This window comes from Mustela putorius, unplaced genomic scaffold (genome assembly GCF_011764305.1).
Source record: "Mustela putorius furo isolate JIRA1106 unplaced genomic scaffold, ASM1176430v1.1 tig00003853_pilon_pilon_pilon, whole genome shotgun sequence".
In the NCBI taxonomy this organism is placed as follows: domain Eukaryota; kingdom Metazoa; phylum Chordata; class Mammalia; order Carnivora; family Mustelidae; genus Mustela; species Mustela putorius.
The window spans coordinates 8,058,728-8,075,210 of record NW_025422005.1 but is presented as its reverse complement, the minus strand read 5'-3'; the positions used below and the strand labels follow the sequence as shown (position 1 = coordinate 8,075,210).

Genomic DNA, 16,483 nt, shown 5'->3' with positions numbered 1-16,483 from the left:
AACAAGGGTATTTCAGGCAGAATATTTCCTCCTATGTATGGGGCTGGCCTGTCAGGGCAAAGGACTGAGAAGCATTCCAGTTGTCCATCAGGACTGACAGATGAACTAGCTAATTCCCTTTCTCATTGTATTCGTAGACACATACCCCAACATCTGAAAGACAACCAGAGCACTCACTGCCTGAGAGCACCTTCGCATCTCTTGGCTCATCTCCTCCTAATGCCTCCAGAAGGGTATCAGGACTTACCATTCCTATTTTACAAGTAGGGAAAGAGAAGAAGAGCGACTCACCAACTATCTCCCTGGGTAGTAGATGCAGAGAGGCCAATACTCCCTGGTCAAGAGTCTTTCCAGAAAGCCCTCTAGCACCATCTCAGGAGAAAAGCAGTATTCCACACCTCCGGGGGGCAAGGGCTTCGGGACTCCCTGCCTCTGCCAAAGCTGTGATGTTCAGTACCCATGAGCACTGATCAAGAAAAGGGTTTATCAGCTGTCAGAGTGACAGCGAGGATGCACCTGGCTCTGCCCCTGATTCGGGAAGAGAGACTTCCTAGGGAGAAGGTTGAGAATGTGTGATCTGGGGTTTAGGAAAAAGAAGCCAGGGAAGACAGTTTCTTGCCCAAACACAGCCCTTTCCTGGTATACACAAGGGCAAATACACACTGGTGCATTTGGACCTCCTACCTAGTAGACTGCTTGGCCAGCATGGCCACGTAGGTGACCACAAAGCTCTGAAACTTGGCCCGCTGCTCCTCCCAGCGATCGTCCACCGAGTAGTAGTTGGGCAGGGGTGCTCCAAACAGGATCTCGCTGCGCAGGAGGGAGCTCTTGAGGTTTTCTGCGGAGAGGCCCTCGTCCACATACCAGTAGAACTCGGGGTGAGTCATGGCCAGCTCTAGGGAGCCTGCAGGGGCGGGGGCCCAAGGAACTCAGAGGGTCAACACCCCCCAGCCCTCCATCAACATCACCCTGCCCTCCTCACTATCTGACTCCTCTCTAAGGAGGTAGGCATCTCCCCCTCAGGCTGCCTCCAACTGTCCCTAACAGGACAGAGAGAGGGTTTAAAGAACTCACTAACCACGAGCGGCAGCCCCCGAGACCTGCTCAGGCAGCCCCCAATAAATTCACATTTTATTTGCATGTGAACTTCGCCTGATACCAAGGCTCAGTCTTTGCAGTCCTAGAACTCCACCTTCCCACTGCAGTCCCCCTTCCTCTCCCTAGAACCCTGTCCATGTGTCCCTTAAAAGGCACACCTAAGCCCCCAAGCCCCTCGACCATTCTCTAACCCTCTTCAAGTCTCATCCCCAAATTACCTGCAACGAACCCCACCTTGGTCTCCCTTCAACCCCAGTCTCTTCCCCTGGTTAGATGCTCAGTCCTCTGCCACCACTCCCAGGCTTCCCTCTAACCAGCCTCATAGGCCCAACCGCGGCCCATGCTTTCTCTAACTCCCAATTTCCCTCAACCCCGGTTCGCGTCCAGACCCCCTTCTTTGCCTCCCTGGAATCCCATCTCACACCCAACCCTGCTCCCAGCCCTTCAACCTGTCACCTTCAGGTCACGCCCAGCAGGCAGCTCCAGCCTGACTCCGCCCCACGGCCAAGTCCCACGCTGCCCTCCTTCAGCTGTGAGTTCAAGGCCCGGTTTCCCATGCGCCTCTAAAGCACCTTGTCTCAACCCCAGGAAAACCCAACCCCCGGCCTCACGGAGGCCCCGTCCCTGACGCGCCCCTCCCCATCCAACCCCACCCCCCAGCCACACACAGGTCTGCTCACCCCGGATGTCAGCCAAGTCCTGGCCCATGCCATCATAGTAGATCTTGCCGCCTCTCTCGGTGGGGAAGAAATAGGTCATGAGCGAGCTGGGTGGGGAGCAGTAGGAGTAGGACCCTAGTGGGAGGTCTTTGAGCACCTCGTGGGGCTTCCAGCAGAACTCCCGGAAGCCCGGGTGGTCCATGATCTTGCGCTCAATCTCGTGGATTGTGACCAGCCGCTCACTGGTGAAAATGTTTCGCTCCGCGTCGCCGCGGGCCAGGAAAATGAGCTCGATGCGCCAGTGCGCATGCGTCTGGGTGTTGGCACTCACAGAGGAGCGGGAGTAGTCCCAGCGTGAGGCCCCTCGGCGGGCTCGGCTCTGATTGGCCGCAGCCACAGCAGGGGGCGGGGCACTGGGTTGGCACTGCCCATTCTTCTCCAGCCTCTGGTTCATTGGGCCTTCACTCTGGTTGGCTGCCAGATCCTCCGGGGGTGGGGCCTCGCGCCGAAGACGCCCACTCCGATTGGCTTCTGGCTTCTGGTCCGCAGAAGTGTCGGGAGACAGGCCTGGGCGGCGGCGCCTTGGGGCCTCAAGGACTGCCCGTGGGGGCCTGGGGGCCGGCCGGGAGCGGTTTCCCAGATGCAGCTGCTGCAACTGCTCTGAGATAAGGCGCTGGAGCGTCTCAGAAGTGAAGTCGGCCAAGTCGCGCCGGTTGCGCCCCCAGGACCCAAACTGGGACTTGAGCGCCAGCGCGAGGGCGTCAAAGCGCTGGGAGGCCTCGTGGTTGCGGATCTCAAAGGCGTTGTAGGAGATGTCAATGTCCAGCGGCGGGTAGTAGAGGAACATGAAGGCTGACAGGGCCATGGGGATGCTGCAGCCCAGGAAGAGCACCAGCCCCGCACAGCACGGGTTTGTGAAAGCCCAGCCCAGGGTACTCCAGAAGCCCGAGGCCGGGGGCCGGGAAGGCAAGGTCCAACGCCTCCAGCAACACTGTCCTGCTCCCCCAGCTTGCGGCCCTGGCTTCTGGGCTCTCCTCAAGGCCTCATCTGTTGCTTCCTCCTCCTCTTCCTGCTCCTCCTCTGGCCACACATCCTGCAGCAAAGGGTCATCCTCCGAGTCCATAGCCTACAGGAGACGGAGAGGGTCAGCAAGCTGGAGAGATGGAGAGGATGGTACCCCATGGCTACAGTTGCCCAGCCCTGGGGATTGACCCTGTCCACGAATACTACGATGGAATTACAAATCAAGCAGGCATTTAACTCAACTGAATCCAATCACTCATACACAACACAGAAAGCAAAAAAAAAAAGTTATTTGTCCCTCACCTCCCCCATCTAGATCTTGACTTTCAAGGTCACAGAAAAGGGAGAATCACAACCCAGTTGCAAACGGAAGAGACATCTCTTCCCATGTAAGGGCTCTTCGAAGGGAACTTTTACTACACATGATTTCCCAGCTTTTGCTTCATGCTCTGATTTCAGGACTCATGGCCAATGTGAAGTGTTACTCCATTAGAATCACTTTTATTTAATCAGCAACTCTGAAGTACCTTGCAGAAGTATCAGGGTAAAAGGGAAAGAACACGATCTTTGGAATCAGATGGACCCGAATTTGGGTCCTGGTCATTTGAACCTTGGCAGCAGGGAAAATCCCTCCGAATCACAGAGTCCTTGTCTGTAAAACAGAGGTGGCCATCCCTGCCCCACACTGTTGCAAGGTAGGTCAAGGGTTGGAGCGCACTGCAGTCTGTGCAGTATATTACTCATTACGTGTCACATAAACGGATTTCTTTGTTCCCCTCTGGGGGCCGTCATGTGCTCAGTTATTGCCATGGGGCTCTGCCAGAGCTAGATGCCTGTCACGGCGCTCCTCAAGAACTCTCCATGGCTCCCCACCCCCTCTTTGAGACGCTGCAGCTGCAGCCACTGTTTGTCAGACTCAGACCACTTAACATGCAGCTCCAGCAACGTCAAACCTTTGGGCATGAGCCGGGGCCAGGCATCTGTCTCCCCAAGACTTGGGCACAAGCAGCAGGAGGGCCTGGCAGGAGAGGGCAGGCTGGGCAGCCTGAGGACTCCAGCAGGGTGGCCCGAAGGCAGGAGGCCTTCCAGCATCCCCGGGCATGGCCTGTCCCCCTTGTCCCTCCTGTCCTCTGTTTGGACGGAGAGAGACTCATTATCAAGTTAGACGCCAGGCATTGAGAAGAGGAAGCTAATTATGCCAGAGCTGGCTAATTAATGCTGCCTTTCCTATTAACATTCTCTAGAGTGCTCCATTTCAATTAGACGGTCTGTCCAGGAAGAGAGGGGGCTGCCGACAGCCCAAAGAAAGTGAGGAAGAGAGGGTGAGGGGAAGGAGGGAAGCAGAGACAGAGAGACAGGAAACGGGAGAGATGAGAGACAGTTGGAAAGAGGAGACGGAGAGGAGAGTGGAATTGGGTGGGGGCGGGCAGGCAGAGATGGGAATAAGGAAACAAGGGGAGAGAGAAACAGGGTGGGGCGAGGGTAGGTGGCAGAGGAGGAGGGCAAAGCAGAAGACTTGAAAGGGAGAGAGGCCTAGAAGGGGTGGGAACAGCTCGTGAAATATGCAAGAGTCCTATGATGAGATAATCAAACTTTCCATTTGCCATGCCCTAAAGCAAGCCTGCTGAGGGGATGCTATCTGCTCCGGGGCCCAATTTGTATTAGCAGAAACTCCTGAGTATGAACCAGAGGCAGCTCAGACTCTCCCTACTTCCGAAAGGCAGAACGAAGTCGACCTTTGGAGGTGGGGGCAGGTGGGAGCCTTGGCCCCACTCCCAGCCTTGGAAGGAGGATGCTGATGGCGTATGGTGGAGGAACTGGGGTCACTTTTGCCTTTTTTCTGGGGTCTACCCACCCTGTCCCCAGCTTTCGGGATGTACAGTTTATAATATATTGACGTGTGGTGGTGATGGTCCAAGGCCAGGATTCTGGGCCACAGCTTCATTCTTTGAGAGATTTGGGGGATCCTCTAACCCACTGCTGCTGCACCAGGAATGCCACTCCCTTCCCCAGGTGTCCAAGTCTAAGGCATCTTTCAAGGTCTTGCTCAAGTGTCACCTCTGATAAGAAGCCTTCCCAGATCTGAAGCCCCCAGCTGCCTGCCTAAGCTTGTCACCACACCTGGGGGGTAAAAAGCACTTAGGGACAAGGAGGGAGAGGCAGAATATCAAGAACTATGGCTTTGGAGGCAGACAAACCTGGGTGCCGATCTCAGCTGTATGACTTAGGGCAGGCAGTGTAGCTGTCCTGAGCCTCGGGTTTCCCATCTGCAAAACGGGGCTAACAATACCCTTCACAGAGGTGTTCGAATGATGTATATGGCAGGCTGACCACAGTGCCTGGGAAAAGACTACTTTTCTCTTATGCCCTGCTTCTTCCCAAAGGCTGTGAACTCCTGCAAGACCCACATGGCCCTTTGCGTCTGCCACAAATGGCCACAGCAATCTCTCCCATCTCATGTGTTTTCTCATGGTATGACTGAGACTTCTCCCGTCTGGAAGTAGTGTCTGCATTCCTTCCCCTTGAATCCGGGAGCGTGGCGGGGTGTGGTGGGAGGGTGGAGACCACAGCAGAAGTGGTGCTCTGAGACGTCTGAGACAAAGGGAAAGGCAGCTCCCCCCGGGCTCTCTTGGGACACTTGGTCCTTGGAACCCAGTTGCCATGCTAGGAGGAAGCCCAGACTAGCCCAGGAGGAGAGACGACAAGTAAGAGCTCCTGCTAACAGCATCAACCACCGCACACACGGGAAAAACACCTCTGGTCAAGGAGTAACCCAAGCCTTCAAGTCTTCCCAGCAGAGACCCAGGTACCGTAGAGGAGAGCTAAGCCACCCTCTCCTGTCCCCTGTCCTGACCCACAGAGTCCATGAGCAAAATGCATTGGTTGTCATACATCCCTAAGCTTGGAGAGGACTGCTGACATAGCAACTGGGACAATTGAAACGGAGCCCTGTCCCCTACGTGTGACTCCATGCCCTGCAGACAACATTTGCTGGATTTAAATGACCAGAAAATTGGGCACAGCCATTCTGCCTCCCGGTGAGAGCACCACAGCTGGGTGGACATGAACTCCAAGAGAGCAGGGACTTAGCTGTTATGTTCCCTGTTGGGTTCCATATGGCCTAAAGTACTTGGTTGGGGGGCGGGGGGTAGTGATCAGTGCTTAGCAGATACTGTTGAATGAAAGAAGGCAACCAAATCTCTGGAGAATCTGAGTTAGACATTAGATAGGACCTCCCCCTGCACAGAGGATAGTCACTCAACAATACAAACACATGGCTGAGAGTGTGGTGACTTCTTCCTTGGGCGGGGGGGGGAGGGGGAGAGGATCTTGAGGAAGATGAAACAGACAAGCAAGAATTAGACTCAGTGAGTTGTCTATGGCGCCCCCTGCCCCCTCCATGCCCACCTTCTCAGTCCACCCCTGAAAAGAAAAGCTGTCACGTAGGAAATGATACAAGATTGGTGGTCGGCCACACTGGCTTCAGACCTGGCTCAGCCACCAACTTTCTGTGTGGCCCTGGGCCTGTCCCTCCCTTCTTGGGGCCCTGTCTCGCCCATCTGGTCCTGGGATGGTGAAGATCCAGGTCCTGCTAAGTGTGACATCCCTACAAATTGCTGAGAAGTCTCAGTCCTAGGCCAATGGGGGGGGGGGCGAGATCTGAGAGACACCCCCTCAAGTCCAGGGAGGCCCAGCTGGCAGGTGGAGGGTTGACAACCATGCCTCAGTGGGCGACCACCTCCCTGGGCCCTTCTACAGGGCGGACAGCAAACTGCACACTTATTTTCCTTTCTCAAATGATGGGAATTGATCAGCTTAGCAAGAAGCTCTGGCTGCTCCATGGAAAGGAGCTAAAGACCGCTCCACAGTGCCCATCATGAGCTGGCTGCTGTCGCGCCTTTATGGTCTCCCATTAGGGTTGGCTCTTGGGGGGTGCTTCTGCTCAGTAACTAATGTCCTCTCTCTCCCGCACTCTCTCTCTCTCTCTCTCTCTCTCTCTCTCTCTCCTCACACACACACACACACACACACACTCACTCGCAGAGGTGGCCAGAATTAAACTCTGGGCCTCCCAGGAGCCCGTGAGCCAAGGGGGGCACACATCCACAGAACAAGCTCTCCCTCCTCTTGGGAGGAGCGAGAGGGGCAGCTGCCTGCAAGAAATGGCAGACCCTTGGGGCCTGGGGAGGAAGAAGATGGCCCACTTCTAAGGGCCAAGTGTGGGGCAACCCAGAGCCACATTTGAAGTATAACCTTAATTTTATAACAGAAAAAAATTCCGCATGTAGACGCATTAAAAAAAATTTATGGTGGTTATCTCAGTCTGGGAGGATTATGGGTGATTTTTATTTTCTTTTTTATACTTGTCTATTTCCAATTTTTCTGCAGTGATCAGGTGCAGCCTTACTTTCAGAGTGAGGAATCACTGTTATTTAAAAATAGAATGTGTGTGTGTGTGTGTGTGTGTGTGTGTCTGTGTATATGGAAGAGATTTTGGTAACAGCCTTCAACTCTTTGAGGAGTTACTATAATCAGCCTGGGAGGAGGGTTCTGTCCACCAAGGAGAGAAAATGAGGAGGGGGTGACTGAGTTGCAGCAGGAGAGACCCTGGTTAGACAGCAGAAGGAACTGGCCAGTGCCCGATGAGTGAGTGAGTATGGAAATCTCCTGCTCCCCCGAGATGAACAGAAAGATCTTGAAAATGAGCAGGGAGTAGATCATAGCTCCCTGGCCCCAGAAGGGACGTCAGAGCACAGCCAGTCCAACTCCTTCATCCTCCAGCTAGAGAAACTGAGACCCAGTGAAGAGAAGGGACTTACCCAAGGTCTTATTTCAGTGGCAGAGGGACTCTTGGCTTGGAGAGCTCAGTCCGCTCCATCATCAGATTCGGGGGAGGGTGGGGTTGGCAGTCCCCGGAAACAACCAGGCATGTGCACCCAAAGAGCCAAATGGGGAAGCTATTTTTAAGGTCTAAGGAAAGACACATTCTTCAAGTCCCAAGCCAGATGGACTCCCCCACCTGGATAGAATGGGACTTTGATGGGAGGCAGTGTTGCCTCAAAGACACCCCCAACCCCCTCCTTGCTCTCCTGTAGAGCAGCTCCCAGGGATGAGACCCCACGCCAGAGACTGCCTGCAACCCTGATTGTAACTTCCCTCCTCCCCGCAACGGGTGACAGAAACCTTCTTTCTTCATTCCCTTATCCCAGCCAGACTATTAAAATGTAATAAAAAAGATCACATTAGACATGCAGATTTGACTTAAAATACGTATATGTATATATAATTTAACGGCAATTAGGAGCTAATCAGCTTTTTCTTCCTGTCTCGGGGTGTTTTGCCTCCCTGGTGCACGCAGCAGCACTGGTCCTTGGAAACATCTTGGGGTCTTTGATTCTCCTTCCTTTCGGCTGAGCAATTTGGGCGCAAGTTCAAAATGAGATAGTTTGTGCTGAACAGCTCCATTTTCCCCTGATGCTGGAGCGGGGACATTATGTCCTTCTCTGCTTCCTGATTCTGGGTCTGGTCCTTTTGCGAATTCAGCTCATCTGAGGCAGAGAAGGGAGGACAAGAGAAGGGAGGTCCCTCCTGGGCAGTAATGTCCTAAGTCCTCATGCCCTATCTTTTGAGAATCTGCAACCCCCTTCCACCCCCGCCAGAGGCCCCAGCTCTGTGCCAGCCATCCTGAATCCCAAGCCTTTCTCCAAGACTGGGGCACTCCATCTCAGGCCAGGAGACAGCAGAACTATTAGAGACAAGGTGGTGAAACTGGGGCCATATCACACAGATGGGGGGAAGACAAGAGCCCAAGGTGCTCCATGCGGGAACTGCCACCCATGAAGATAATCATAGTCTAATAATCCACTGCTTGTCTACCAAGAGCAGGTGCTCTATCCACTCTCTCTGGTACTCACATCAGCTCTGCAAGGGAGGCATTACAAGTATCCCCGTAGGACAGCCAGTAAACAGGTTAAGTGACTCCTTGTGGTCACACAGCAAATAAGGGGTGAAACTCGAGTTTGAACCTCAGATCTTCAGATTCTGGCGCCCATGATCTTTTTTTCCACTCCAGGTAGCCCTTAAGTTCCTTGAGAGCTGAGATGTCAATACCCATGGAGGAAACCTACAGCTCTTTAGCAAGCCTACACCGGCCCCACAAGACCCCAGATCACTCAGGTGTCATCAGTTCTGTTTCCGGTACATGACAGCTCAAGGCATGACTTAAAGAAAGTCCCCACCAGTCTCAGAAACCTGGTCTTCCCTTCGGTGGGAGCATGGGTTGGTGCTTAATTTTCTGTGGCTGGGCAAGGGGACGCACGCCCAGACATCGGACCAATGTGTGGCTGTGGAGACTGAGTAAAGCAAAAGACCCTCCTTAACACGGGCTTCATCCAATCAATGGAAGACCTGGAGAGAATAAAAAGGCTGAGTGAGAGGGCACTTCTGTCGGCTGCTGGGGCTGGGGCTTCGGTCTTTTCCAGCCCTCAAACTCTGCCTAAAACATCGGCTCTTCTGGGTCTCAAGCCTGCTGGGTTTCGGGCAGGAATTTAGACCATTGGCTCTCCTGGGTGTTCAGGTGGCCCATTGCAGACCGTGGGACCTCTTAGTCTCCATACTTACCTGAGCCAATTATTTTATCTATAATCTATTCATCTTATCTATCCATCCATCTATCTTATCTCTAATCTATCCATCCATCCATCCATCCACATCACATCGGTTCTGTTTCTTTCTAATACAATTTCCCTAGAGGCAAAGTGGGGTTCATGCAGGGAGCCCCAGCTCAGCAGCTAGATCTTAGGTGTCTCCTAGCGTCTTCTCTCCAAAAGCCCCACGTCTTACCCAGCATCTCAAATGAAAATGGTTAAAGAGCCAGGGAATGACCTCCAAATCCGTAGACAGAGGGGCGTAGCTAGGTAGCTCTCAGGATACGTCTGAGCCCTTCTCTAGCAAGAGGCCCCGAAATCCCCCACCCCTACCCTCCCTGCCCCAGGCTTGAGAGAAACCTGGCTTTGCAGCTGTCGCTGAAGCAAGCACCTGCACCTACACCCCTCAGACCTCCTGTCCCCCAAGAAACACCAGCCTCATTAACTAAATGTGCCAGCAGAGGGCAGGAAGTTTAGAGGGATGCACATGGCCACTTCCCGCAAAGAAAATCTGGGCTTATTTACCGGGAGTCAGAAGGAGTGGGAGAGGGCGTCGCAGGGCCTCTGCGGTGAGCCTGTCTAGCCTCTCATTTCCCAGAGCAGGGCGGGCTGCTGCGATGGCGCTCATGAAGGACAGCTGCTCTCCCCGGGTTGACAGCTGGTGAGGAAACTGGGCACTGACTCGTAAGCCCAACAGCTCAATATATATCCGGCAAACAAGCTTTGCTCTGGTCAATATATCACCGGGGGAAATGTCCCAGCCAGCACCAGAGGAATCCAGTATTGATGGTTACAAGAGCACCGCAACCCTCTCCCGTTCTGTGTTCTCTCTAGTGGGCTCAGGGGGACCAAACGCATCCCCCCATCACTAAGAAGATTATGGGGTATGAGAGCACTGGGGCCTGATTCTGGGGGGTGGTGGTAGGGAACTAAGCACAGACTTTGCAGTCGGATAAACCTGGGTTCAAACCTCTGCCACCCGCTGGGGGCCTGGGGTCTCAGTTTCTTCATCTGTACAATGGCAAAGGTGACACCCTGCTCGCCGAGTCACAGCTGCCAGTACGATCGTGATGAGCTTCAGAGATAGGGAGAGCCCCAAATCTGGCCTCTGCCCATGAGCAAGGGTGGAAGTTGGCCAGAGCCAACTCTTATTCTCTACCGCCTTAACCCTCAGACTTTAACATGGGTCAGGCACCGGGTGCACCTATTCAAATGCAGATTTCTAGGGCAGACACCAGGTCCAGTCAATCAGACTCTCTGGGGACGGGGTGGGGGCGATGGGTGGGGTGAGGCCCAGGAACCTGTAGTCATACCATCTCCCTGGATGATTCTGTGGCAGGTGGTCCAGGATCCTTTGAAAGACCCTGCTACCCCGGTCCCCTCCCCAGTCCCCAGTGACTTCTTCAAGGAGGTGGTCTAACCATCGACGTTTCCCTGGCCAGGGCCTCACACTTGCCTCTCTGCAGACTTGCCATACCCCTGGTCCTGAGGATGGACTCGGGCTCCTGGGTCTCTGGCCAGGGCTTACTCCTCCAAGCGCCTCTTCCACCAGCGGTGGAGAAGGGCGAAATGACAGCCTCTGGGCCAGGAACAGGATTCTATGTCCAGGGAGAGGGACCCAGACAGACTGCCCAGATCTGCCAACCAGCTCTTCAACGAGCAGTGAAAGGAAATAGAAGGCCAAGGGGCTTACTGTCTGGCAGAAGCTGTGCGAGGGGCTTGGTCAGGGAGCTCTGATTGAACCGAGCACTGCCATGTGCCCAGCGCTGGTCACTTCACTTATCTATGTCATCTCTGATCCAGCCGCGTCTCTAGGAGGCAGGGTGCACGGGTTGGGGGTGGCTGCGGTCTGGGCCTCTGCAGGGTAATGTCAGAGCCCCATCATTTTAGCCTCTGTGTTCTACTGCTGGGGGGTGTTATACCCAGACTGACCCACTTTTGCCTGCCTCCCCGCTTTCCCCCCCACCTCTTGCTGCCTAAGAGTTCAGGCCTCACGCCCCAGACCCATCAGTCCTGGCTCCTGGAGCCCGCCAAGAAGCCTTGGCTTCTCTGAAGAAAAGGCAATGAAAGCTTAATAAAATGAGTAACACTTACAGAGCCCATAAAATACAGCCAGGCCCCTGGGTGCCCCCTTGCCTGAAGGGTCGGAAGGTTCCTAAAAACCCTCACTATATGCCTTGGGCAACGTGTCCCCCTCCCACCATCTCTTCCCCACCCCGCTGTCCCTGGCCATTGTCTGGACTTCAGTGTGAGCCCGGAGGACCCACTGGGCCCGGTAGCCAGTCAGCAACCCAGCCCCTGGACCGCTAGGTGAATTTAAAAATATAGTAATAAAAAGATCCCTACAAAATACGACCAATAACCATGGCCATAAAAGCCAAATTGGATTCCTTTGTAGATGATGAGCTTGGGGTCCTTCTCTCTCTCTCTCTCTCTCTCTCTCTCTCTGAGACCTGATTAACAAATATGTAAAACAATTCCCCTGTCATCTCTGGTTCCAGCCAGCTCTCCTGGCAGCTCAAAGCTCAGGGACAAGGAAGGAGGCAGAAGCAAGGATTGCCATCTGGGGCAGTAAATGCAGCCCCAGGGGCTGGGGTTAGGGATGCCCCCTGCTACTGGCTGTGTGACTGAGAGCAAGTTGCTTACAACCCCTGAGCAGTCCCCCATCCAGGCAGAGATGCTCTCAAACTCTCCCTCTTTGGATTCTCAGCCTCTGCTGTAAGACACAGAGACAAAGGCTAGGGAGAGGGCTCCCTTTCATCCCATTCAGAAGCTGTTGTACAACTGGGGGGCCCTGGGGACATGCAGGGAGGGTCCTGCTGTGACACCAGCTAAGCGGAGTGTGCCCCGTGCCATCAGCTTGGCTGAAACACAGCAGGTGGCCACCTGTCAGTTCTTAGCTCCAGGGTGACTTTGGAGACTCTATCTCTCCCCACCCCCCAGCACACCCAGACCACATCTGTGGGTCCAGGCACATGGCAAGACCCTTCTCAGCCCCTCACCACAAAATGCAAAGCACATAATGCAAAGTGCTCAGATCCACAGAGAGGTCACAACAAGTGGCCTGGGATGGAGCTCTAAGAAGGCTGGACCACAGCCTGACTGCCCAGGGCTGGGGGGGAGGGGCACGGGAAGGGTGAAACCTCAGGGCAAATGTCCCCTCTGAACCCTCAGGGCTCCCCCAGCCCCTGCTGCCAGGTTTGGGGCTTGCGGAGGGACAAGGGGGCCAGCACCGGATGAGAGAAGCGCAGCACAGAGATGCTGGAGGCTCCTTGTGTCCCCAGGCCAGAGCCACCACTCTCCCGGCCCCTCCCCCTCCCACCCAGGGAGACCGAATGGGTCTTGTGTCTATGCAGCAACTTACAGCTTGTAGGTCATTTTCACAGGGGTTTCCAAGTCTTAGGAATCATTTCTAATTTGCAAACAAGAAAAAGGAGGCTAAAAGAAGTAAAGGGATTTATTTGAAGCAGATTTCTGATAAGCCTGATATATCTCACTATAGTCGATTTTATTTGAGTCTCACATGTTTGAAAACGCGGTTCTCCTCGTCCCCACTGGTGTGCACACCTGTGAGCTCCTTCTTGCTCTCTTCGTGTCTCTCTCTCAGTGTCTGCCCCCAGAGTTTTCTGGCCGCCGTCTAGGCTCAGCTCTGGCCCCAGGGAAGGGAGGAGGCAAGCCTCAGGGACTAACAAGCAAGTTCATCAACTTGGGAGTCCGGGTGGAAACGCAGCTCCGGTGCCCACACAAGTCAGTGGCTCCGGGGAAGGGCTTCCTGGCTACCCTGACGATGGGCAACTCGGGTGCCTATAGTGGGGGTCGAGGGATCAGTCTAGGAGGGGTACCTTGTACCCCTGCATACATGAGGCCAGCACAGAGGCCCCTTACAGGGTGGGGAGTCTGACACTGGCTCTTCGCCTCAGCCCACACTCGGTGAAGGTGTGGCTACCTACGGAGACAGGAATTGAGGGTCGGAGCAGAGGGCCGGGGATGGAGAGCGGATCTCCAAGTACCCTCCCTCCTCAACTCTGTTGCCTTTCCCATAAAATGCTTGGGAGATTCAGGCTCCCGGGGAACTAACAGCAGCTCCCAGCCCCAGAGGCCAGGAGAGACCCCAGTGAAGCCACCTGGGCTCAAGAATCTCAGTCGCTCTCTGCCCCACCCCACCCCCCTGCTCAATGGCGCAGTGTTAACCGAGTCAGTGGGAACTCTCCCCCAATCCTGTCACAATCATGGGGCTCTGTCTCCTATCTGCTTGGGCTCTCAGGCTCGTCTTCCTTCCCTTTGTCAAATGGGAGGGCTAGACTCAAGGAGCTTTCAGATACACCACCCAGTTGTCATCTGGAGTCCACAAAGGGCCAGGACACAGAAGTAGGACAAGAGAGAAAATGGGGTGGCTTAGGGCCCAGGGAGCAGCTAGGAAGGTGAAGAGCATCGCAGATTTCTCAGGGTGCTGGGACTGTCACCTCTATCAGCTTTGCAGCAACCTGGTTCCAATCCGTGCCATGACCAGAGCCAGAGGGGCCCTGTGACCAGAGGGTGCAGCAGAATGGGCGCGGGGGTAGAAGTGAGAGGACAAGGTTCAAGGACTCAGGCTCAATCTCCCGGATCCTGTGCTGACGGATGCTCTGGGGACAAGAACAGGTCCCTTCCCTTTGTCAGCACTTGGCATCAGGCTCTGTCAGATCCAGGGCCTGGCAAAGCCCTGGCACAGCCCACTTCATTCATTCACTCATCCCCTAATTCATTCATTCACTGTCTTCCTTCATTCACTCATTGGTGCTCGCTCTATAAGATAAAGACTTGCTGTTAAATTGTCTTTACTTGAACTCCTTTTCCCCAGAAGTCTCTCTCAAGCTTCCCAGCCCAGACCTGTTCTAGTGCTCATCCATGCCCACAAATGCCTCTAGTGCTCATCCATGCCCATGAATGCCTCGGCTAACACATCCCTGTCCATCACAAGCTCCTGGCTCTGTTACTCTGGAACCATCTGCTCAAAGCCTCTGGAAGACTGGGTCAGGAAGCCAGGAACCCTTACAAAGAGCACGCAGCACCTATTTCCCGCAATGCTTCTCCAGCTTCTCTGCTGGAAGAAGGGAAGGCGGGGTCTCCTCCTCTGATCACCGACACTGTTCCAAAGCCTGACTTCTCTCTAGCCTACCCTAATGTGTCTCAGTCTGAAACCAACATCCTGCCTTCGGGAAGTCACAGGATGATGCTTCAAAGCCAGCAAATACTTTTCAACCAGGGATTTCATACATGCGGTCATGTCCAGAGGGATCCAAGTCCCAGCTGTGTCTACATGGAATGAAAAGGGGGAAACATCTGGAGGAAAGCCAGACAAGGCCTGCCAGTCTGCCAGATGTTGCACACATCTGGACATCTGAAACATGATCTGTGTGGCTGCTTGGCAGTCAAGAAGCAAATGGTCTACCCATGTCGCCCTGTCAACTAGGACACAGCCCCGTACCTACAAATTGCTCAGATTACTGAAGGGTCCAAAGGCACTTTGGCTGCAATCTTAAGAGACCCAAATCAAGTTACTACAAAGGCCGAAGCTTTGGTCATCGTATGGTGGCTGCTCTTACAACACCTGAGTCCAGCCTGCCCGCGTCCCACTGCTCACCGGCAAGCTACTTCGTCTCTCTGCGTTTCACATTCCTGATCCTCAAAGTGGAGTAATAATAGTGATGTCCTCATAGGCTGCTATGAAGATGGAGTTGTAACACCTATAAGCTCTAAGCCAGTGCCTGGCAGGTAGAAACACTCCAAATCTGTTGGCTGTTCTTAGCATCATCGTCATCATCGGAGGCGTCACCTGGCAGAGCCCTCCCAGCCAAGAGGATGCGAAATCCTCCGGAGAGTACAAAGGCCAAAATGGGGGAGAGGGACACATGCCCCTCCCCAAACATTCCAGGAACACCAGTTCGCCAAACCCCTTGCCCAACTCAGCCCCATCTAAGCTGCCTTTCCCAGAGACAAGAAGATCCCCACATTCTCGTCCGTAATAGGAGTGGTGTCCAGCTAGGAGTACTGTCTCCCCTATTGAGAAGGTTTGGCACTGTCCAGGTGCCAGGATATGCATCGGGTGCCTGGGCAGATGGCTGGGCCGGGATGAGCCTTCCCCACCACACCCCATCTCCCACCAAGACATCAAGCTGGGAAGGTCACCCAAGCATGCTGCAGGCACCACCCGTGGGAGGCTTTTCTTCTGACCCTGGAATGACTGCTTGATTGGATCATGTCCTCTGAGCCCCAGAGGACACCTGGGTCTCTCTTCTACTTCTGGCAGGGGACCTACAGGAGCCATCGTTTTCATCTATCACTTCTGCTCCAAGTAGGAGATGCTGGCTGGGGATGGGAGGCTCTGGTGAGCCCTACAAGGACAGAGACAGGCTTTTCCACTTCTGCGCCCAGTGTCTGGCACACAGTGGGGCTGCCTGGGCAGACACGTGTGGGATGGGGGACTAAGGAGAAGACTTTTTCTGGTAGAGGTTTAAGCCTCTGGACACTGTCTCCCAGGACATCACTCCCTGGTTCAAGGAGCACCCCTATAAGAGTCCTAGATGGCACCTGCTGGCATCAGAATCCAAGCCACTCCTTCTCATTGTCCCCGCCACCTCCTCTTTTCCAGGGGTCACGTTCACTGCATAAAGCAAGACCCTAGCTCTGCCATGTGATGGCTTTTTCTGAATTTCCCAGGTTCCCAGTCTGGTTCCCTCAGAGAGAGGAACAAAGGAAGGAAACAGGATGCTAGAAGCAAGGGCACGCTCTAGGGGTTCCGCCTGCCCAGTGGGTTTCCCCCTGAGTTCAGGGAGAAACATACCCAGACCTGACACTTCAGTAAAGTCCCCCAGGGAATGGTCCCAGGACCCTGAGCCAGGCTTCTTCCTTCCAGGTTTTGGCAGAGACACAATTCTTCCTGGCACAAATGCCAGCAAGCGTGACAAGACCTAGAGGTATAGTATAAATAGCTTGCTGCTGCCCATCAGCAGCTCCTTCCCTTTGGCTTTGGTTCCAGATTCTCCCCCTTCCTACCCACAGAAAAAACTTGCCAGT

The 16,483-nt window shown here is 54.3% G+C and overlaps 1 protein-coding gene across 1 annotated transcript in view; it reads right to left on the bottom strand.

Annotated features, from left to right (window-relative positions):
* The window catches only part of DISP3 (dispatched RND transporter family member 3), a 48,444-nt gene that overhangs the window by 26,736 nt on the left and 5,225 nt on the right, over nucleotides 1-16,483 (bottom strand). The window contains exons 2-3 of the mRNA XM_004741498.3: nucleotides 1,779-2,883; nucleotides 685-904 (exon numbers count right to left, since the gene is read on the bottom strand). Of these exons, the coding sequence (XP_004741555.1) occupies nucleotides 685-904; nucleotides 1,779-2,880 (1,322 nt within the window). The 5' untranslated portion in view covers nucleotides 2,881-2,883. The remainder of the gene's footprint in view (nucleotides 1-684; nucleotides 905-1,778; nucleotides 2,884-16,483) is intronic.